Source organism: Chionomys nivalis, chromosome 2, assembly GCF_950005125.1.
Source record: "Chionomys nivalis chromosome 2, mChiNiv1.1, whole genome shotgun sequence".
Classification (NCBI taxonomy): domain Eukaryota; kingdom Metazoa; phylum Chordata; class Mammalia; order Rodentia; family Cricetidae; genus Chionomys; species Chionomys nivalis.
The window spans coordinates 83,895,669-83,919,173 of NC_080087.1; the positions used below are offsets into that span (position 1 = coordinate 83,895,669).

Sequence of the window (23,505 nt, forward strand, 5' to 3'; positions counted from 1 at the left end):
CAGCACCTGGGAACTGATGGGATTTCAAGGCCAGAGTTTGTCGCAAGCTCGGGGATTGGTGGGATTGCACGTCCTGATCTTGAGATTTTTTCACTCTAGTGCAGGGGCTGGTTCCAGCTGTTAGGGCTGTGTGGGTGGAACCTGATGGCTGGAGGTTCTCAGGGGCAGGGCCTGGCCACTCGTGTGCCTCGAGGGGCTTACGTTCTCACTAATGCCAGGGACCAGCCTGAGCAGAGAAGGGAGTCTCGAATCTGGGATGTGTGGAAGGCGAAGCGAGTACATGAACACAGGATTCTGATGCCAGCTGACAGGCCATCAGCTGCAGGGGAGGCTTTTCTCTCTGACCCTGAGCTTCAAACCTCAGTCTTTTATTGTAAATTTTACACAAGGAAATTGACTTTTTTCTTGTCACGGGTTAATCATTACCTAGGCAAAGCAGTTCACAAAAAAAAAAAAAAAAAAAAATAGATGCCTCGAAATCAGAACATCATCATTCATTATGACATTTTCCCAGTTCCCAAGCCCCATGCCAGCCACTATATCCCTAATTCCTAGATGAGGTAATCATAAAACAACTTCTGAGGCTTTCACCTCAGACACTAACTACTTACAGTTACAGAAGCATAGTTCAGTGGGTTTTACTCCATTGTCGTACCTTTCCCGTTGTTCCTCACAATTCCAGTTTTGATTTATAAGGCCATAAGCAGTCAACCCTAAAGCCCTACGTCCCTCAAAAACTTTATTCATCACAGCCAAGTTCCTTCCTGTTTCAGTATAATTCTTTTGCCATGTTTCATAATCAGGCAAAGAACAATTTCTGCATTTTTTCCCAAATTTCCCCAATTCCTTCATCAGTCGGGTTTTTCCCCATGACCTGCTTTACGGCGTCAAGGCTTGCCCTCTCTGTCAGAACAGGAAGACTCATATCATCGTACAGCACATCCACATTCTCAGAAGCCACTGGTGTGGAAGGGGAACAAGCGCACTGGTAGAACTGCTATAGCCAGAATCATCCGTAACATGGCCAAATGCGTACGCAGATGCCATAGAAGCGGTCCTTGCGGCACCTAGGTGTTTTCTCCTTGGCCCTCAAGTAACATGCTCGTTTAGCTGCCACTGGGTTGCCTGGAGGGAATTGCTTCCTGCATCTCAGAAACCGCGCGTGGGGCTGTGTTTTGCCGTCTCCAGCACACTGAAGGGTTGGGAAGGGGTGATATCATTACACTACTTCCTGTTAGATGGGGACAACAAAGATCTTTGGCCACACTTGACCTTCACCATCGGGGTATAATTGGGAGCCGCAGGCCTCTGCCTTCTTAGTTAGGGCTGGTAATTGTATAATAGCAATTGGTTAAAAGTCTGGTTAAAAATCTTTTGGATCTGTTGTTGAATAAATCTAGACAAGAAGTTGATGAACTAGTAGGATTAAGAAAAGGAGGTGTTGTGGGGTATTTTGATCACACTCTGATAATCATGAGACTGCCCAGTAACTTTATACCTTGAGCCAGTGACTAGCGGACTGGAATCAGCCATAGAGAAGTCAGCACCGTGGATAGAAAAGACACACAGGAAGGAAAAGGTGGGGACTGGAGTTTGAGCTTCCTCTTGGTTCTGGGACAAGAGAAGAGACATGTCCCTGTGGTGCATATGACCAAAAAACAAGGTCAGCTAGTTGCTACTCGGCCTCTCTGAGCTAGCGGGTTTTCACCCCATCCTGTAACATCTGAGTCCTACTGATAAATAGACACTTTGTGACACACGGGTGCCACTGCAGAACCCAAGCAGCAGAACCAGAAGCCTTGCCAGGCTGCCACTAAGTGGCAGGTAGGGAACTGAGGGAGGGGTTGTAGGGCGGCAGATGATAATCAAAATATCAATAGATTCATGTGCAGCCACCAAGCCAACAGGAAAACATCAAGAGGATAGAACTGGGTTGTGGTGGCGCACACCATTAATCCCAGTACTCGGGAGGCGGAGACAAGTGGATCTCTGTGAGTTTGAGGCCAGCCTGGTCTACAGAGCTAGTTCCAGGACAGTCAGGGCTACACAGAGAAACCCTGTCTCAAAAAAACAAGAAATAAAACAATAGGAAAAGAAGAGACAAGGGGTTAAGAAGGGTAGGGTAGTATCCAGTTCCATATTGGACTGTCAATGATCCACTAGCCAGAGGCATTGAGCTCTTATGATTTTGGAGATCCATCTGGACTTGTTGGATCTGGTCTTTTGCTGTACCCGATTGGTTAACACAGAGGCAACATTCCTCCCCGAGGAAGAGACAAAGACCGCCTGTCTCTGCTGTTAGTAAATCTCATCTTGCTGGGTTTGTAGCACTATGGCGGCCAGTGAGTCTTTTTGGCCATGGAGGGTCGGGATGCTGAGCCACCTGTTGGAGATCCTGGATGAACTGAGATGAAAGCTGATGATAGACAGCTAGGAAGTAGCCAGTCCCAGAGCTCCAGTGGCGATGCCGGTGGTTATAGCCAGGATAGAGGCATTGAGGACGTCCAGACATAAGGTCTGGGTGGCAGTGCTCAGAGCCAAAGTATGACTACAGTCTGAGGGGTCAGTGTGCCGTAAAGTGCGCCCGGAGGAGTTGAAACAGCCTGCAATATCAAAGGGAATCAGAGGCGGTCGTGGTATTTGGTTGGGAGCAGTTAGAGACAAGGTAACAGAGTCTAGTAGTCCAATGGTGAGACTATGAATGATGGTCAGGAGTCGGACCCCAGAGGGACCCGAAACCAGCATTCCCCAAAGCGACCAGGAGGTGTTATTCAGTAGCTGGTGTGCAATGAGTCTGACCCCAGAGAGACCCGAAACCAGCATTCTCCAAAGTGACCAGGAGGTGTTATTCAGTAGCTGGTGTGCAATTAGGATGGCCCAGGTCTGTCCCATGGTATTTGCAGAATGCATATTGGTAACCTCTTGAAGTTTCTGGCTAAGTTTACAGTAATCTTCATTTTGGTCATACAGAAAACAGACAGGGTAAGCCCCAGTGAAGGAGAGATGAATAAGGGAGTTGTACAGGACCAAATCAGCCCTTGACAGCCCGATAGAGAGCAACTTCCTGACCCTGTTAGGACGGGCTGTTTGTTAGAGGTGGGGGTCTCTTGGACAATAAACATCTATATGGAAGATCAACCCCAGGCAGGCGTAGATTGGAAGAAATAGAGGAGATTAAGACATAAGAGATTTTCGGATCATTTGTTTGCGCAGTGGCAGAAGTTGTCACGTTGAAAGTCGAGTGCACCAGTTTTGGCCATCGGACCGTCCAGAGACCCAGTGGTTTATAGTGTCCGAGTGAGGCGTTACTATCTGAGCCCGTGGAGGAAGAGCCACAGAAACGAACTCCACCGGAGCGGGAGCTGAGAGACAAAGAAGCCCAGGAGGGCACAGAGAAACTGTGAGACTTCCAGGGTGGAGCTGAGAGACTGGAGGGACAAGAGGCAGAGGCCTACTGAGATAGTCGCAAGGAAGCTGCAGGGCTTAGCAGGCAGCTAAGCTCCTAGAGAGATGAGGCGAGGAAACAGGAAGGTTGGTTCCAGCAGAGGGAAAACAGTGTCTTAATAACTAAGAAGTTGCCCACGTAGTGGAGCTCTGGAGGGCATAACAGGCTTCAGGAGCTGGAAGGGAGACACTCATCAAGTAGGCAAGGAGAGATGGGTGGACAGAGCAGGCGGAAGGAAGAGACGGCTGAAGAGGCAGCGTCTAGATTTGGAATCCAGTATGATGGGTGGCAGAAACCAGCAGACACAAATGATTTGTGCACGCATTAGGAGTCAACTCAGCTGCTTGAGTCAGTTTGAAATGTTGAGGTGTGGGCAGGGCTGAAATAAGTGTGCATCCTCTATCGATGCCACCCAAAGATAGAGAACTCGGGAAGGGAGTCGTGCCTGGAGGCCCTCGTTTGTTGAAGGTGGGACAGGTGGTGAGGAGGGAAGACAGGAAAAGTGACCAGAAAGTTCATTTCTTTGACTCACGTATAAGAAGTTAGCTGCGGGGGCTGGAGAGATAGCTCAGAGGTTAAGAGCATTGCCTACTCTTCCAAAGGTCCTGAGTTCAATTCCCAGCAACCACATGGTGGCTCACAACCATCTGTAATGAAATCTGGTGCCCTCTTCTGGCCTGCAGGCATACACACAGACAGAATATTGTATACATAATAAATAAATAAATAAATAAATAAATAAATAAATATTAAAAAAAAAGTCAGCTGTAGCCAAAGGTACATTCTTGTATATGGATGTGTGGAGGTATAGCTTTAATATCTTATTAAATGAGCATTGTTTAAAAAATTCTATTTTTTTAAACTGAATTCAGTAACCAGAAAGCCCAGAGATAAATTCTAAGCTCCTACCATCAAAACAGACACAGCAAGCAGTGATAGCAGTGTGACTGGTGGCTAGTGACTGGCGGCTAGTGACTGGCAGCTAGTGACTGGCGGCTAGTGACTGGCAGCTAGTGACTGGTGGCTAGTGACTGGCGGCTAGTGACTGGCGGCTAGTGACTGGCAGCTAGCAGTGACAGAGAAAGCAGCAGCGAATATGGCAGCAAGGAACCTTTTCCTTTAAGATTACCTATATATAGATTTTTAACTATCAGCCCCAGTGTTATGAATTTTAAATAAACTTTTGTTACAGATTTTATAGGTTTTTAATTATACTCAATAGGCTTACAAATCTTGAGATAAGATACCTGAGCAAAAGTTTTAGAGAGTTAAACCAAAACCGTATGAGATGAGGGGCGATGGTCCCCACTGGGACTAGTCTGCCCCTTCATTTTGTTTTCTCTCCTTTCTCTGTCACATAGTCAGGTGACTTGCCTGATATGGGACAAAGCTTTTGGAGGAAATCTTTAAATACGCTTGCTTGGGTTTAGAGGAAGGCGATCCAGAATCAGCTTTTAACTGAAGTGGGACAGCACAAAACAGCAGTCTAATGCCACTCATAGCTAAAAGACACATGTAAACCTGAATCCAGGAAGCTGAGGACAAAGAAGGCTTAGGAAATCTTGGAGCCCTGGCGGCAGGATGCTGCAGGAGGGAGCTGAGGGCGGCACCAGCCAGGGAGGCCTGTGTTCAGGGTTTGTGCATGGCTGAGGCTGGCCTACTCCTTCGGCAACAAACTTACAGATCCATCAACAGTAACTTAAAAGACAGGGCATTTACACCCTGTGGGGGACCAGGAGGAAGACCAAACAAACAAAAAACTTGGGCTTGGAGTGGAGAAAAGAGAAATAGGGAATGGGAATCTCCATCTCCCCACTCACTTGCAGGGTTTGTAAAGGTCTTGTCTTAGCTAAGGTTTCTATTGCTGCAACCAAACACCGTGACCAAAAAGCAAATCAGGGAGGAAAGGGTTTATTTGGCTTACAGTTCTACACTGCAGTTCATCGTTAAAGGAAGTCAGGACAGAAACTCACAAAAGAGGCAGCAGCTAGTGCAGAGGCCATGGAGGGTGCTGCTTACTTGACTTGCTTCCCATGGCTTGCTCAGCCCGCTTTTTTATAGAACCCAGGACCCAGGTGCCCAGGGATTGGCACCACCCACTGTGGACTGGGCCCTCCCCCATTGATCACTAACTGAGAAAATGCCCTACAGCTAGATCTCATGGAGGCATTTCCTCAACTGAGGGTCCTTCCTCTCTGATAAGTCTAGCTTGTGTCAAGTTTGTAGCATAAAAGCGACAGCCAAAGAAATACACCCTGACCCTGAAACCAGAGCCAAAGAAACACACTCTGCCCCTGACCAATTCAGCAGGAAAACAAACCAACCCCTGAGCATGAAATCCAAACTAATCTCTGAGTTTGTCCAAATTCAGGAATTGAATCCAATCAATTCCCACCCTGAAAATCTTCACCCTGGAAAAAACTCTGCTCCTAAGAAGCCCTTTATAAGCCCTATACCTGCTCAGTTGGGAGTTGCCTTTTTCCACCCTGGCAGAGCTACCCTCCTGGATTCTTCCCTCCCAATAAATCTCTTGAACTAGGTTTGGGTGAGATTTTCTTTCATGCTAAGGAACAAAGCAGAGAAGTAACACCTTTCCCTGGAGCCAGAGCAGAACTGGGTCACTTTTACTGGCGAAACCTTCACATGTTGGATCAGAATTGCTACAATGGAGAGGGGGCGGGGGGCGGGGCTGGGGCGACTGAGCAGAACTGAAACAACTTCATCCGGGAAGCCCCCCCCCCCCAGAGCAGAGCTGTTCCGTTGGAGAAATCTTTCCCAGCGGCATAGCTGTAAGCGGTTACACTTCCAGTGACTTTGTGAGGTCCTTGGCTTCCGACTGCCAGGACACCTTTCCATCTGAGCTGCAATACTTACAACCGGGCTAAGCCGGAGGAGAGACTCAGTGACTGGTACCAGGGATTCTGTGGAGCCAGAAGGCAAGGATGAAAACCAAGCTCCAGAAGCGGGGCAGGGGGGGAGTCTCATCAAAAGGAAAGGGATTAGAGAATGGAGTCACAAAAGCCAATATGGCCAAGAGGAGCTGTGTAATCACAGGCAGCGCTGAAGGGACCATGGGAGAAGGGGGCAGGAAGGCACACAATAGCCCAGTTGGGCCTAAGGAAATGACGAAACTGAAGCTTCAGGATCGAGATGATGGGATCGGGTGAAGATGGCCAGTCATAGCCTTAAAGACTGTGGCAGGGGATACCTCCACCTCCAAGGGTACCACAGGGGTTCTGGCTACTCAACAGTCACTTCCCTGGACTCAGTGAAACATTTACATTGACCAAAGGGAAAACTTACCTAATTGCTATTGGTGGAGGGGGTACCCAGCGATTGGAGAGCCAGAAGGTGAGCCTGTCACAGGTGGACTGGAGATGAGGGATAGGATCCCCGTGTAGCTTAGGTCCGAAGGGGGAACTCAGACACCAGGAGAGTTTATCCAAGTCATGACACCAATGTAAGTGTTGCAGCTCTGAGGGGGAAGGTATCCTGACCATAGGGAGCCAAAGAATACCACAAAGTCACACCGAGCAACAAACCTCACACGAGAGATTTATCAGGAGGGAAAACCAGGGAGGATGGCTGCCTCTGCTTAGGCAAGAAACAGCAGAGAACTGAGAAGAAGACAGGGTTTATATAGGATTTCTTGGGGAGGAACTTTCCAGGTAGGGATTGGTGGGATTTCAAGTTCAGAACTTGGGCTTTTTACTCTGTCTGGTGTGTGCTGGGTGCAGCCCTTAGGACAGTTAGAGTGTTCTGTGGCTGGAACCTGGCAGATGGAGGTCCTCAGGGGTGGCACCGGGCCACTTGTGTGCCTCAGGGGGTTTGCAGCGCAGAAGGCAGGGTTTGCAGGGGAAGATAACGGTCAGTCTTTGCACTTGAGAACACATAGCAGCTTGCATATACCCCCAGGCTGGACACTGGCCAGCCCACATGGCTGTGTCTTATTTTTCTTTCTCTCGGGCTTTTAGAGATCCCTCCTCCTCCTCCCACATGTTTGTTTCAGACATGGTGACTTCCCACTCACCATGTCCTGTGACTCAGGGTGGTCTTGAGCTCCTAGTCCTCCTGCCAGCCCTTCCCAAGTGTTGTGATTATAGATGTGTGTCACCACACCAGGTTTGTAAGGTCACTCAGCAACCTTGGTAAAGATATGACACATAAGATCCCACAAAACATACCCACGTCACGTTTTAATTAAAAGCAAAGAGCAGGAGAAGATGGGGATGGGCAGCAGCTGCACAGCACCCAGAGGCAAGCCGCCTGCTGTTCTTAGCGTTTGTGTCATTCCACAGACTGCTGTCTCTAGACTGAAGGCTGTGTGAAGCTTGGCTGCGTGCGTGCTCAAAGCGTAAGTCTCTGCACAAATCCTCTGGTCTCTAATTCCACAACCAAGCCAGGTAATGAGCTGAAGTCCACTAATATCAAACCGGTTTCGAGGGGAGGGCTTCCGGCATGAAGATATTACAATAGTTTCTATCTATAAACTAACTCCATTCTTGATTGCTACGTGTGAACAAACTTGTCTCTCTGTGTCGCCGGTCTGCCCGTGCACAGTGCACCTTAAACATGAACCTATCTTGTGAGCTGATGCTTTTCCAATGCAGTTTCACACGGACAGGTTTCCAATGCCACACTTCACAGGAAACAAGCAACAATGAATATTATGACCCTCTGTCTTTGTCTCCAACAGACACAGTGTTAAATGAATATGAATACATTTGGGGGACAGTGAGATGACTCAGATGATGAGGCCCTTGCCGTCAAGCCCGAAGTCTTGAGTTGCATCCCTGGAATTTACGCCACGGATGGCGAGAACTGACTTCTGCCTGCCATCCTCCTCCATGCCCGCTCCCACATGTATGCACACACACAAACAGAATTAAAAGTTTTGTTTTAAAAAGTATCTGGTTGAATGTGTATCCTGCATCCTAGAGGGTCATATTCTATCCTGGCAGCGCATAATCCTGAGATTCTCTTTTAATGTATTTTGAGGCAAGAACTCACTCACCTAGGCTGTCTTCAAAACCTCTCGCCTCAGGATCTCACGTTATGGTTTGAATAAAAATGGGTCCCGACGGGTCCGTGTGTCTGAACACTTGGTTTCCAGCATTTGCTGAAGTTGGATGCAGTTTGCAGAACCTTGAAGAGGACTTGTTTGAAACTAACCCAGTGAGCAGAGAGAAGACGCTGTCTGCAGATTGTTTGCTGCTACTTTCTCAGAGCTTACTGTACAGCCTCTGAATGTATTGAAAGACCCCGGTAGGGACCTTCCCTCAGGTGGAGACCCCCGGACCCAAAGACCAGGCCGAGACCACGGGTCGGATGCAAACTGCAAGAGGTTTATTAGGTAGACACAGGTACCTGCGGGCGGCAAAGTCTTTCGGAGGACTTGCGTGCCTGCAGACTGGGAGGAGGTCTTTTTGTAGGAAAGAGGGCAGCAAAAGCAAGTTTTACAGAAGCAGATGCATGGTTATCGGAATGAGGCGGGGGGCATGAATGGTTTTCCTCTCCCAGCATGGATGTCTGGCAGCAGACATCCTGTTCTTATCTTATAGATATCCTACTTTGAAGTCATCCTGCTTTGTAGATGTCCTATCTTATAGATATCCTGTTTTCCTCTCACGAGAGCAGGCTAGCTGCTGATCCTGAGAATCTTTCAAGCAAACAGGACGTTCTCCTGGGAGCCTGCTAGCTGTGGGTTCTGAGGAGGGGGTCTATAGGGTCTTTCAGTATGTAAGAGTGAGGCTGGGCTGTCAGAGGAAGGCTGGGGGAGCCCAGCAAGAGCGCAAATAAACAGGAAGGAGACACATCCACTACCATCTCTCCGCCATTCTTCAAAAGCTTACCAGTGTCCCAGCTAGCCCAGGAGGAATACCTATGAAGCCAGTTTCAATACTGCAAAGCAGGCATGGAAGGAGATGGAGTTGAAAGGCAGCAAATACTGATAATGGACAGCATGTTTTTTGATTTTCAGAGACAAGGTTTCTCTGAGTAGCCCTGGCTATCCTGCAACTCCAAGATCCACCTGCCTCTGCCTCCCCAGTGCTGGAATTAAAGGCATGCGCCACCATGCAGGATTCATTGACATGTTTTTTAATGCACAGATATATTAAAAACGAAAGGTCAAGGATAGCAATTCATTCCTTTAATGCTAGCACTTGGGAGGCAGAGAGGTGTGGATCTTTGCGACTTTGAGGCAAGCCTGGTCTACACAGCAAGAGCTACATAATGGAGAGACTGGACTCTAAAAACAAAACAACAACAACAAAGACCCCAAAACTTGGTATCTAGACGGGCACTCATTCTACTGATTGCTGGCTGTTATTTAGTCAGGCAGTGGAGGCCAGGAGTCCCCTGAGGAAGACAATCAAACCATGCTTCATTGGAAGTCGACTGTAAAACAAATATAGTCTGTAGTCTTCAGGGAGTGTTCCAATAGACTCCAAAACAAACTGGAACTGCAGAAATGAAGCTCTGCCCCACTCCCCAGTCAGTATCACACCAAGTCAAGGCACCGTCTTATGATGCATGACTTCAAATCCATCACAGGTAACCACGGTCGCTCATCAGAGCCCAACCACGTACCTAATCATGGCCTTATCACACAAACACAGGCACATATGCACACAGAAGCCTGAGCTTCCGCCCCGGTACACGCTGGGAGACCTCTGCGCCCCGCTCTGCGCACCGACAGCAGAGTCATACTGACCCCAAAACTACAAAATTTAAACGTGGCCCGGTGGTCGTTGGGAAATGTAGTTCAAGGTCCGCAACACCCGGATGTGGGGGAAGGCGTCTGCAGCCAGCGGCCCCAGAAACGCACCGCAGAGACCCTTGGGAGAGACCGACCGCGCCTGAGCGCACAGGCGCGCAATGGCTCGCCAGTGGTCGGAGGTGAGCGCGGTTGGATCCCCAGTGCGTGAGAAATGGGCGGGAGATGGGCGAGGCCGACTGGGATGCTGAAGGGGAAAGCGCGGGCCTGCATTTGGACGGACGAAGCGAGACAGTCAGGCCTGAGAGGCGGCGAGCGGGAGCGCGCACCCGGGAGGGGGGCGAGGTCGGCGCGTCCCTGAAGCCAGGAGTCGTGGCTTTCGTGGATTCTTCCCCGCGAGACTCCACTTGTGCGTCTCTGTGCTCCTGTCATGTTTTACGGATTGTTAACCAGAACGGGAGGGAGAAATGCCCGTGTTTGGGTTTGTTTGTAGAGAGGAAATGTTGTTCCTTGTTAAGGCTCTGAGATGGCGTTTGCCTTGGGGACCTCTGGGACGTTGACTACAACGAGCAATACGACTTCGATTAAGTCTAATTTGAGAGTGTTTGTCCTCGAAGTCCACGAGGACTTGTTAAAGTTGCCCATTGAGAAAACCTCGGTCTCAGCTACTTACCATTGTTTAAATTTTCTGAATAGTTGCCGTTTTATTTGCCTGTAGAATTTGTTGGGCAATTTAACAAGTATAATTTGTATACTTGTATAATCTAACAAGGTAGATTTTATTTTGAGACAGAGTTTCTCTGTATAGCCCTGGCTGTTCTGGAACTCACTCTGCAGACCAGGCTGGCCTCAAACTCAGAGATCCACCTGCCTCTGCTTCCTGAGTGCTGGGATTAAAGGCATGTGCCACCACTGACTGGCTGATCTATTTATTATTTTATTTTACTTTTTTTGAGACAGGGACTGACTATGTAGCCATGGTTGGCCTTGATCTTGCAGAGGTCCACCTATTGCTGCCTCCAGAATGCTGGGATTAAAAGTGTGTGCTGAGATTTTTGTTTTAATTATCTGTGAAAGGAAAATAAAATTTTGAGGGAGTAACACTGTATGTTGAGAAACCCCATATTGAATGATGACTAATATGTTGAAATAAGCGGGAACACCTTTGAGAACATAATTTTTTTAAAAAAGAAAAGGGGATGGTAGTGGCACACGCCTTTAATCCCAACACTTGGGAGGCAGAGGCAGGAGGATCTCTGAATTCGAGGCCAGCCTGGTCTACCTAGAGAAAGGACAGCCAGGATTGTTAATTGAGAAACTCTGTCTCGAAAATAAAAAGAAACAAAAACCAGCAGGTCATGTAGCTCAGTATGGTAAAGCACCCAGGGCTTCAGATAAACAAGAAGGGAACCCCTTACCCCCTCCCTTTTCACTGCCACTTCGAAGTTCAGTTCAGGTGAATTTTTTTCCTCCTACTGCTATATGAATTCATAGAGAGCTCAATAATTTCTGCAAGGCATTTTTAAACTTTTTATTGAATCTTTGTGGATCTGCATCATGCATCCTGGTCACACTCAACTCCCTGTCCCCTTGCTTCTGCCCTCTCTGCCAGACATCCTAAGATACTAAAACTATTGGGTATTTATCGACAGATCGGTTTCATGGTAGTCATTTAGATACTCAAACTTGCTTAAGCTTTTTATGTGAGCATAAGTGTGTACCCTCAGAGGCCAGAAGAGAACATCAGATCCCTGGCTCTGCAGGTACGGGCTGTTGTGAACTGCCCGCTGTGGGTGCTGTGAACTGGACTCGGGTCTTCTGCAAGAGCATCAACCACTGCGTCATCTCTCCAGCCACTGAAACTCTTCTCTTTATTTATTTGTTTGTTTGTTAGTTTTCAAGTGAGGGCTTCTCTGTGTAGCCCTGACTGTCCTAGAACTTGCTCTATAGACCAGGCTAACCTCAAAGTCAGAGCTCTGCCTGCCTCTGCCTGGGATTAACGTCATGTGCTACCACCAGGCTTAGTTTTATTTCTTTAAGGCAAAATCTTCCTGCTTTTGAAAGCCTGTAGCATGAAAGGTACATGATCCTCCCATCCCCCAATGCTCCAACCTCCATTCTGTGCTTTCTACAGGTGAGAACTCTCCAGCTCAACTGGAGTGGGAGCTGGGAAAGGGAAGTCAGAGGTTAAAGAACAATAGGCCAGCATAGTTGGTGACTCTGTGATTTAGTATATCTCTTCTCCTATTTTCCAAGAGAAGCTGCTTCCGGACCCTCTGTTCCGTGTGTGCAGTGCTTCCCCGACTGCCGCATCCTCTTCCCCTGGACATGCAGGACCACTTGTTTGGATGGCTCCTGTTTGTCCCATGAGTCCTCTTGGGTAGGGTTCAACACAGCCCAAGCAGCCACCACCCTTGGGGTTTTCATCTAGTGTGAAGGTGAGAATTACTGCCTTCTGGTCACGTACATTGTTCTCAAACATTCTCTCACAACTTTAGTTCCTAGTGGCACCTACAGGAAGGCCTTTTCTTATGAAAGGGAAGCATACATTTTTATTCCCCCAGGAAAATTATATTCTATAAACAACTTACCTGAGTTCGAGGCCAGCCTGGTCTACAGAGCGAGTTCCAGGACAGCTAGGACTGTTACACAGAGAAACCCTGTCTTGAAAAACAGCAGCAGCAGCAGCAGCAGCAGCTTACCCACAAAAAGGTTTATTATTCTCAACTTTCCAGCCTGTTGTGAGTTAAATTAGTGGACACAATACTTTACAGAGGAGAAAATCGGGTTTATGGGTTTGAGTGAAGGGCCCTTGACATTTGCCTCATTTGCTGTCCTTGGGATGTCACTGTGACTGACAGAAGTCACCAACCATCCTGTTAAAAAGCCAGTTGGTGGCTGCAGAGTTGGCTCAGCTCTTAAGAGCACGTGTTTGCTCTTGCCGAGGACCTGGGTTCTGTTCCCAGCACCCTCGTGGCAAGTCACAACTGTCTGTGATCTTCTGTCTTCCGAATGCACATGGTGCACATACATGCACACAAAACACTCACACAAGTAAAATAAACACATCTGAAAGGGGGTAGTTGGGCCAGGAGTTCCAGGTCATCCTCGTCTGCATAGCAAGTTTCCAGCTGTCTTGGGCTACATAAGGCAGTGTCCCAAAAAGCAAACGAATACATATCTATAAAATAAAATAACCCAACAGAAAAATGTAAATGAATTATAAAAGCACATTTGTAGGAAGAAATGAGTTGTTTATAAACTTAAGCTTTTCTTCTCCCATAAGTAGAGAACTCAGATTACAGCCAGAATTGGTGCCTGTTAGAGAACCCTAGGGAAGTCTGTGTCAACGGTGCTCCTCAGTAGTGCTCCCATAAGTAGAGAACTCAAAGTACAGCTAGAATTGGTGCCTGCTCGATAATCCTAGGGAAGTCTGTGTCCACAGCACCCCTCGGGTATGGGGTTTCAGTGTTCCCAAACATTATTACACACGGTTTGGCCTTGTTAGGAAGCAGGCCGTAGCCATCCATAACTGTAGGCTCTTTGGGGTGCGGTGCAGCTTACCCAGATCCATCGTTTTCCAGAAGCCTGTATCTTTGGATGTGGGAATGAAATAGCTTGTTAGCTCCAATATATTACATTAATTTTGTTGCTTTTTTTGTTGTTTTTTGTTTTTGTTTTTGCTTTTTTCAAGACAGGGTTTCTCTGTGGTTTTGGAGCCTGTCCTGGAACTAGCTCTTGTAGACCAGGCTGGTCTCGAATTCACAGAGATCCGCCTGCCTCTGCCTTCCGAGTGCTGGGATTAAAGGCGTGCACCACCACCGCCAGGCTCATTAATTTAGGATGTCCAAAGGAGACATGAGCCAACACAGAGAAATGGTTTTAGGTTAATGTAAGCTGTGAGAGCCAGCTGCAAGGGGAATAAATTCTCAAGTAAATTCTCACCCACCCTTACCCTTCTTGGCTTTGCTGTTTTAGGTTGTATCCTATCACTTACTGAAGAGGAGCCCAGATCTCAAAACCATGGCTCAGGTGAGGTAATGGTTTCTGTTCCTTGGAAAGTTGCTTGTTTTGCTCTGCCAACGCCCACTTGTTTTCTGAGGATATTTGGGTGTTGTCCTTTTCTGTCTAAACCATCTCATCAGGCTTTCTCTGCAGGAAGTGTGTCCCCTTTGGTCTCTCCCAGAAGCTGTGCTGGGACAAAAATGTATTTATTTTTATCAGTGAAAATTATGAACACACAAACCTGTCACGTATAAATCTTAAATGGATACAGTGCTTGCTAGCATGCATGGACGCTTTCTGGGCAGGAACACAGGAGATTCCCAGCCCCGTGGCTGGTAGTGCAGACACATCACCCAGGAGGGAGAGACAGGAGGATTAGAGGGTCGAGGTCATCCCTTGGTTATGTAGCAAGTTTGAGGCCAGCCTGAGCTACACAAGACCCTAACTGAGACGGCTCAGCTGGTTAAGGAACTTTCTGCCAAGCCAGATGACCTGGAGTTTGGTTCCCAGGACCCACATGGTGGAAGGGAACAACTGGCTCACGCACGTCATGGACACCCTGGTACATATACACCTATGACTCTATGCAGAGGAGCCGTTTCCAAGGATGCGGAAGCCTTTTGCCTTATCCACATGCCTGGGTAAGGTGACGGTAAAACCGACAGGATATTACTAGTAAATGGCAGAAGCATTTTGTCTTAAGTGTAAGGGTAGAGGCCTGAGGAGGAGTCAGGAATCCTGTTTCTTCCTTGTCTTCCTTCCATGTTGCTCACAGAATTCCAGCAAAACCTTTCCTAGGATACTAGTGCTACCAGAGACTTATTCTTTTAAAGTTTATTCTAGCCAGGCATGTTGGCATAGGCCTTTAATTCCAGTCTTCCAAAGGCAGAGGTAGATGGATCTCTTGAGTTTGGGTCAACTAAGGCTACATAGTGAGACCCTGTCTCCAAAACAAAGAAAAACTGTTGTAATTCTGTATTTGGATGCAGAAGAAATGGCTGTACACAGGTCACAATGCCAGAGTGTAGTTCAAAATACTCTCCTCTGACGCAGAAAACTTATCTCTATGCCGTGTAGACTTGTGTTGTCAATTCAGACAGGGTCTCACTGTGTAGCCCTGGCAGCCCTGAAGTCTTGCTGTCTGTCACCTGTAGGAAGTAAACTGTTTCTGACTGGGGACCTGCAGGGTTTCAGGAACCTTCAGGAAGAACCTAGAACATGGACAGTTCTCGTTGTTGCAGTTGTCCGTCAAGCAGTAACGTTTCCCGCTTTCTGCGTGGCTCAGGGCTTTCCAGGGCCTTCTGGACTTGTTTATTATGCACTGTATCCAAGTCTCACCGTGGCAGCTGAGCGCCTCTCTCAGGCGATTTATTCTTTCGTTGCCAGCTACTAACCCCGCCACACTTCCTTGTATTTTGAGCAGCACCTCATGAATTTGCCCAGGCTGCCTATGAATTCACTCTGGGTGAGGCGGGCCTCGCATCTGAGTCTGACGAGACTCGCCCTGCAGTGGCTGGGGTTGCACACCTGTGCCGACAGAGCTGACTAAACCAGCCATTCTGAAGTGCAGAAATTTACATCACTGGTGAAGCCAGAATGTTCTGTCTCGTGAGACACCGTGCCTCGTGTGTGTGCTGCAGCGGCTGTGGGTTTATATTTATATATTCTCTCCTGTGTACGAGCCCAGAAAGCACACGTGTTAGGTTCTGGCTCCCAGTGAACAAGTGCACATTGCAGGCAAAGAGCAACTTCACAGTAAGTCACAGTCTTGATGTCAACCTGTGTCTGTGTGTATGTGAACATGCAAGTAGTGCAGCATCCACCTGGATGTCAGGCCAACTGAGAGGAGTTGGTTTTCCCCTTCTACCACGTGGGTTCCAGGGACTGAACTCCCATACCAGGCTTGACAAGTAGTGCTTTTGCCTGCTGAGTCACTGCGGGAGCACAGCAGATTACAGTTTAAATCAAAACAAGAAAAAGAGTCATCATTCTTTGGCAAAGTTTATCTGTCACAAAGGAGCAGGAATGAGTCCTTCCCGGGGCTGGAGAGATGCTCAAGCCCTTGTTGCTCTTCCAGAGGTCCCAGGTTCCGTTCCCAGCGCTCATACGGTGTCCTACAACTATCTTCTAACCGCCAAGGGCACCAGGCACACATATGGCGCACAGACATACATGCAGGCAAAACACCCATACACATAATAAAATAAGTCTTTAAAAAATGTTTCAAGCCAGGCGATGGTGGAGCACTTGTTTAATCCTAGCACTTGGGAGGCAGAGGCAGGCAGATCTGTGAGTTCGAGGTCATCCTGGTCTACGGAAAGTTCTAGGACAGCCAGCACTGTTCCCAATATCTAGTTAACCTGTGCCAATCACCCTTCTAAATTCTGCCCTGCAGGGACCCGTGTCCTTCAAGGATGTGACCGTGGACTTCAGTCAGGAGGAGTGGCAGCACCTGGACCCTGCTCAGAAGACTCTGTATACAGATGTGATGTTGGAAAACTATGGCCATCTCCTCTCTGTAGGTACGGGAAGCAGGCACACCCTGCGTGCTGTGTATTTCCTCTCAGAGCACCTACGTAATGTGCTCTCGAACTCCAGTAACGGGAGCCACAGGACCCTAGTTTGCAGGAGGGACTCTGCTCTCCCCTCCTAGGGCAGGACCCAGGGTTACTGTCACACAAATGAGAGTCATTCTGTTGAAGGAGCTGCGGGCTGTGTTCCTGCCGCCCCAGCTCCCGGCCGCCTGGCTAGCTTATGCCCCAAAATAACAACACACAAACTGTATTCATTTAAACACTGCTTGGCCCATTAGCTCTAGCCCTTACTGGCTAATTCTCATATCCCGATCAACCCATCTCTAATAATCTGTGTAGCATCAGTCTTACTGGGAAAGATTCAGCATGTCTGACCTGGCGGCTTGCTTCATTGTGTCTGCTCTGGAGAGAAGCGGCATCGCGTCTGCCCCAGAGAGGAGAGCTATCGAGTCTGAGCTTACTTCCTCTTCCTCCCAGCATTCTGTTCTGTTTACTCCACCCACCTATGTTCTAACCTATGAAGGCCAAGCAGTTTCTTTATTTTTTAACCAATGACCTTCCTCCATCATCATTCAGCTGTGCACCTTGGTCATTTTCAGTGTTTCTCACATGAGATTTTACGTTGCAAATATTCCTGCCCATATCCCCACACCTACCCTCTTTGTGGCTGGGCGAACGTTTTACCACTAAGTTCCACCCCAGCTACCTTACGTTATTCTCTTCCTCCTATCAGGGTGTGACATGTCTAAACCCGATGTCATCCTCAGATTGGAGCGAGGGGAAGACCCCTGGGCATCATTTGCAGGTCATGTCTGCTTAGGTGAGTTTCTGACATCCAGACACATAGGAGTAATGGAGAGTAAAAGTGAAGGAATGGGGACTATCACTGAAGTGTTTTAAAGGTTCTTAAAGGCTCCTAACTTTTGAAATGACCAGCTTACCTACAAAACTTAACACAAAATCCTGAGCAAGCATGTTGGAAACAACTGGAGTCCTTAGAACCTGAGTTCAGGAACTAAGGCCCTGGGAGATCATGCTTGATGAATGAATGAATGAATGAATGAATGAATGAATGAATGAATGAACGAACGAACGAATGAAGAGGTCCTTGCAGGTGTCACAGAAGGCAGGGAAGTGACCTGTGAAGAGGTGGAAATGAAAACTTGGATGCCTGATGGAGCTGGCCAGGCTGGATCAAGCTTCCGGAGACTCTGATCCAGCCAGTTTATTGCCAGCGTATTTAAGGAAAGTACAATTTGGAAAAGTTTTCTGGTATAACAAACCGAGGTGCGTGAGGAGGCATAATTACATTGGAACTCAACGTGGGGTACATGCCATTTCTTCCAAGAAGATGGGTTCTGAAGATAGGCTCCCTATATTAATATAAGGGCCTAGGGAAGCATCTGGCCTGGACTTGTTCATATAGATAGCCCAGAGGTCATGTGGCTACTAGCCACCTCAGCTTCTGGTTGTGAAAGCTTGGAGATCCCTGGCTGTACATGTAATGTAAGGGTCATTTAAATTACTAGCCACCTCTGGTCCTGGCTGTAGGTGCTTGATGTGGTGTAGCCCAACAGACAACAGCTCCGCGGGCGGTTAATCACCTTCACGGGCGGTTAATCACCTCCAATTCCCAGCCTTCTGGAAAACATATCGTTCCCTTTGAAAGGACAATCCTGTTTTCCCTGGAGATCTGTGAGAGCAACGAATAAATAAATGAATAAACAAAGGTGTTTAGGGCCACCAGAGGATCACGTCTAAGGAAATGAACAATGGCCATGATGTGTTAAAGCCTGAGCCACTCATATGAAATTAAATAAATAAATCTAAAAGTTAAAAACAGTTCAGGTTTATTTTTGGTACAAAACAAGTTTGTGATGAACCTGAGCTATGTGAAATCCTATTATGTCTCAAAAGATTTTCTTTGTTGGGATGACTTTTCTAGATGATAATTACGCCTAGGTTTTCAGTAGAGCTCATAGTGGTGGAAGGGGCACATGTAGGCTTTTGTTGTTACTCTTGTTTCCTTGCTGTCGCCTTGCACATGCTGGGAACTCTGCTACTGAGCTACACACCTTGTAGTTTGTTGATCTGGTGCTCACCATGTAACCAAGACTGACGTCACTCAGTCCCCTTGCCTGTGCCTCACAAGTGCTGGGCCTGCACGTGTGCACCCTATACTTGGCTATATGAGGCACTTTTGAAATCACCGAGTAGAGTTTACTTGAAGATTCTCTAAATATGAGTGGGAAAAAGTCTGAAAATTGATTAATACACTACACACTTGGGCTCATGGCACTTGGCTCAGGCGACACAACATTCTAGAGAGCATAATTTACTTTCTGCCTTGGACTTATTGCCAGCTAAAAATCTTTTTACTTGCTCAGACTTTGATTATGTGTAAGATAAAAAGATAAACATCTGACAATAGATGTCTAGAGTAAGTTTAGCAGGGTGGGGACAGCAGCCGTGCACCCGTCTATTTTAAGGTTCCTACAACAGGTATTTTCCTAGCTCTCGCGTTACATGACAAAGTAGTTCTTCTAGCTCTTCATTGGTCACACAGCTAGATTACAGGATTGCTTTTCAGATTCCAAGAAACTAATACTTTAAGAGATTAGTGAGCCATGGCGCTTCATGTAGAGGGGGCCAGGTGAATACAATCCCTAAGAGATTAGTGAGCCGTGGCACTCCATGCAGAGGCCTAGGTAAAATATTCACCATTGTTTCACCACAGTAATTGAAATTCGCATATAAAAATTTGGGTGATCTGTTGTTGAAGTAGGGGCGGCAGGCTGCTTCCTGCTGCCCGGCTCCCGCACAGCTAGCTTTACCCAAAATAATTACACAGAAACTGTATTCATTTAAACACTGCCTGACCCATTAGCTCTAGCCTCTTACTGGCTAACTCTTATATCTTGATTAACCCATTTCTATTAATGTGTGTAGCACCACAAGGTGGTGGCTTACCAGGAAGATTCTAACCTGCGTCCATTTCGGCGAGGAGAGCTTGGCATCTGCCTCACTTCCCTTCTTCCCAGCATTCTGTTCTGTCTACTCCAATGAAAGTAACACATAGACAGATGACCCTCCTCCATCAATGAAAGTAACACATAGACAGATGACCCTCCTCCATCAATGAAAGTAACACATAGACAGATGACCCTCCTCCATCAATCTGTTTCCTGTGGAAGATATTTTCCTGCAATTTCTCTGAATAAACATATCTGCCTTGTTGTTCATCTTACTTTGCTTTTATTCTTGTGAGAGAGTCATTTCATCATTTCATCTTTCCAGACATGAATTCCTCTTGTATCATTCCTTATCTGGTTTCTGTTACTTTTTGTATATAACTGTTTGTGGATCAAAAGGTATTAACAGTGTTTCTATTTCATTCTTTTTCATACTGAAGCACACTGTGTATTTATGCTTTATGCTTGTCATTATGTTTTTTAGGGGTTTTGTTGTTGTTTGTTTTGCCTTGTAACCTGGAAATGGCTCACTATAGGTTTTTCACGTTAGACCATTTCAATTCCTTTCCCTAGCAAATTTGTGGAAATTCACTAGTTTGTTATTCTTTTCTAGAAGAAAATTGGAGCCCAAGAGAGATTTTAATGAAATTCAAAGAACACCGTGATACATACCCTAGATCATTTGTGTATGTGAACTATAAAGAACTGGCTAAGAAGAGTAGTATGTATCTTGTCAATCCCAAAGACCTACCTCCTGAATGTGACACCTGTGGAGACATTTTAGAAAGTGTTTCAGAATTAATCAACAGTAATCCAAGCCCTGCAAGGAAGAGACAGAGTGAGTATGATGGATATCGGAAACCATGCCCAAATTCCATGCGAGACACGGGACATCCGGCATTCAAATTCCATACTCCAAGGGGCAAGGCTTGCGGTCACAGTGTTGAACCCAGACATGAGAAAGCAGGCGCTCCAGGACAGCCATTTGGACGTGAGGACTGGGAACAGTCATCTCTTAGAAAGAGGAATCCGTCTGTGCATAACAAAAGGGAAAGAGGAACAAATACTGAAAAGAACCACATCTGCACAGAATGCGGGAAGTCCTTCTGCAGGAAGTCAGTGTTGCTTCTGCACCTGGCAGTTCACACACAGGAAAAGCCTTATCAGTGCCCTCAGTGTGGAAACGCATTCAGAAGGCGGTCATATCTCATTGACCACCAGAGGACTCACACCGGGGAGAAGCCCTTTGTTTGCAATGAGTGTGGGAAGCCCTTCCGCCTGAAGACAGCCCTGACGGATCACCAGAGGACACACACAGGGGAGAGGTCGTATGGATGTCCACAGTGTCAGAGTGCCTTCAGGTTGAAGTCCCACCTCATCCGTCATCAGAGGACTCACACGGGAGAAAAACCGTATGAGTGTACTGACTGTGGGAAGGCCTTCCGCCAGAAGACGACGCTCTCCCTCCATCAGAGAATTCACACAGGCGAGAAACCCTATGTTTGTAAAGACTGTGGGAAATCGTTCCACCAGAAAGCAAACCTCACTGTCCACCAGAGGACTCATACAGGGGAGAAGCCCTACATTTGTAAGGAATGTGGGAAGTCGTTCTCCCAGAAAACAACACTTGCTCTTCATGAGAAAACTCACAGCGAGGAGAAGCCCTATATGTGTAATGACTGTGGGAAGACCTTCCGCCAGAAAACAACCCTTGTGGCCCATCAGAGGACGCATACCGGGGAGAAATCGTACGCGTGTCCTCGCTGTGGGAAGGCCTTTAGAATGAAGTCATACCTCGTTGACCACCACAGAACCCACACCGGCGAAAGACCGTACGAATGTGACAAGTGTGGGAAGTCCTTCAGTCAGAAGACCAATCTCAACCTACACCAGAGGATTCACACTGGGGAGAAACCCTATGTTTGCAGCGAGTGCGGGAAGCCCTTTCGGCAAAAAGCAACGCTCACTGCACACCAGAAGATCCATACGGGGCGGAAGTCCCATGAGTGTCCTCAGTGTGGGACAGCCTTCAGCAGGAAGGCTTACCTTGTTCATCATCAACGAACTCACACGGGGGCGAAGCCCTATGTGTGTAACAACTGCAGCAAGTCCTTCAGCTATAAGAGAAACCTCCTTGTCCACCAGAGGCTTCATAGGGAGAATACGGAAATGGAACAGGAGAGCCAAGTGGCGTCTGTGCAGTCTTCCCGTGACTGGAAGCCTGCCGTTCCGGGAGGAAAAACATGCTTCCACATGTCATAAGTGACTGACGTTCCATCCCTCAGCACTGTTTACTACTTCCCAGTGTGTGCGGTAGATACAGGCATTGCTGAACTGGGTCAGCTGTGAAGATGATCTGTAACCTTTAGACGGTCCGGCTGACTTTGAATACTACATTCAAAAAATACTTCTAGTTTTAGAGCTACCTGACCTACACGCCAGCGTCCAAGCCAGCAGTGCTGTATCGGGGAGACCCTCTCAAAGCAACAAAAAAAAATGTATAATACATGTAGGAACACGTTAGAAAATGGTTATCAGCATTAATTACTATACGAGAATAAGAATGAGCCATCTCATTGTATTCTGTATTACTAGAAAGTAATTACTGCTTTCTCTGTGATAAGCATATTCACATATTTAATTTTTGTTTTTTGAGTTAGGGTTTCTCTGTGTGGCTCTGACTATCCTGGAACTAACAGAGATCCGCCTACCTCTAATTCAAGTGCCGGGATTAAAGGTGTGCGCCACCACAGCCTGGCTCATGTTCTTAAACTTGAAGTCCGCTTTATCATGCGTCTTGGATTTAACATCCTATTTAAAGATTGGTACGTTACTGCATGTGTCATTTGTACATTTTAATATTTTATTTAAAGTATATCTCTAGTTGTCTTATTTCTGGATATTTATATTTTTGATAACTTTGTCATAAAAATACTGCTATATTCTGTTATATGTCTTCTGGTGTTTGTATATGTGTATGCATTTCTTATTACTTAATATCAAACTGGAATTTTTCCATCCAACACGTATGTCTTCAGTGGTGGCACATTCTGCCACGTATCTCACACCTTCCACGAAATGAGTTGTTTTCCAGACAGGGTTTCTCTGTAGCTCTGGAGCCTGTCCTGGAACTACGCACTGGGCTCTTCCGGCCCTAAATATCCACACTATTCCAACTTAGAGTTTCTTCCCTCTAACTCTGCGCTACCTGCTCTCTTAAAAACCAACAAGCCCCCAGCCCTGTAACTGCTCTCTCCACCCCGAGAGGCAGACATGGCAGCCTTGGACATACCCAAATGCCTCTGCCTATTCTCGCCACCATCTGCGAGATAGGCACTTGACAGTTTAAGATTTATTAAAAAACAAATAAAACACTTTCTTTACACTCATCGAGTGGTCCATTTCAGTGACTTCACCATGCCCTCACTCACAGATAAAACTTGCTAAAAAGAAACGTTGTGGGCTGGGTGTGGTGGCACAGCCTGTGATGCCAGCAGTCGGGAAGCTGAGGCAGGACTGACTGCATGAGCTCAAACTTGGGCTACATACTATCAATCTCTCGAGGCCCAGTCTCAACACGTACACAAAACCAAAACTCTTATTCAAGGAAATTGCTATTGTTCTAGGGGTGCTTATACCCCTTACTTGTTCCTAATAAGTATGAGAGAATTCATGCAAGAGGAAGGGTTATTACGTGGAATTGAGTTTCCATACTAACCAGGCCATTTCCGGGCAGACTAGTAATCCAAGCTATCTGAAACAGAGGCCGGAGGTTCATAAATTCAGAGTCAGGCTGAGCAACCTAACCAGATCAGGCCTTCATGTAAAAAG

The 23,505-nt window shown here is 47.1% G+C and overlaps 1 protein-coding gene across 1 annotated transcript in view; it reads left to right on the forward strand.

Moving 5' to 3' along the window:
- The window catches only part of LOC130865755 (zinc finger protein 382-like), a 38,272-nt gene extending 15,667 nt beyond the window's left edge, over positions 1-22,605 (forward strand). Inside the window, exons 1-3 of the mRNA XM_057756727.1 lie at positions 15,871-16,690; positions 17,436-17,522; positions 20,288-22,605. Of these exons, the coding sequence (XP_057612710.1) occupies positions 16,657-16,690; positions 17,436-17,522; positions 20,288-21,936 (1,770 nt within the window). The 5' untranslated portion in view covers positions 15,871-16,656 and the 3' untranslated portion in view covers positions 21,937-22,605. Of the gene's footprint in view, positions 16,691-17,435; positions 17,523-20,287 lie in introns of the transcript that reaches the window.
- The last annotated feature ends 900 nt before the right edge of the window (positions 22,606-23,505 follow it).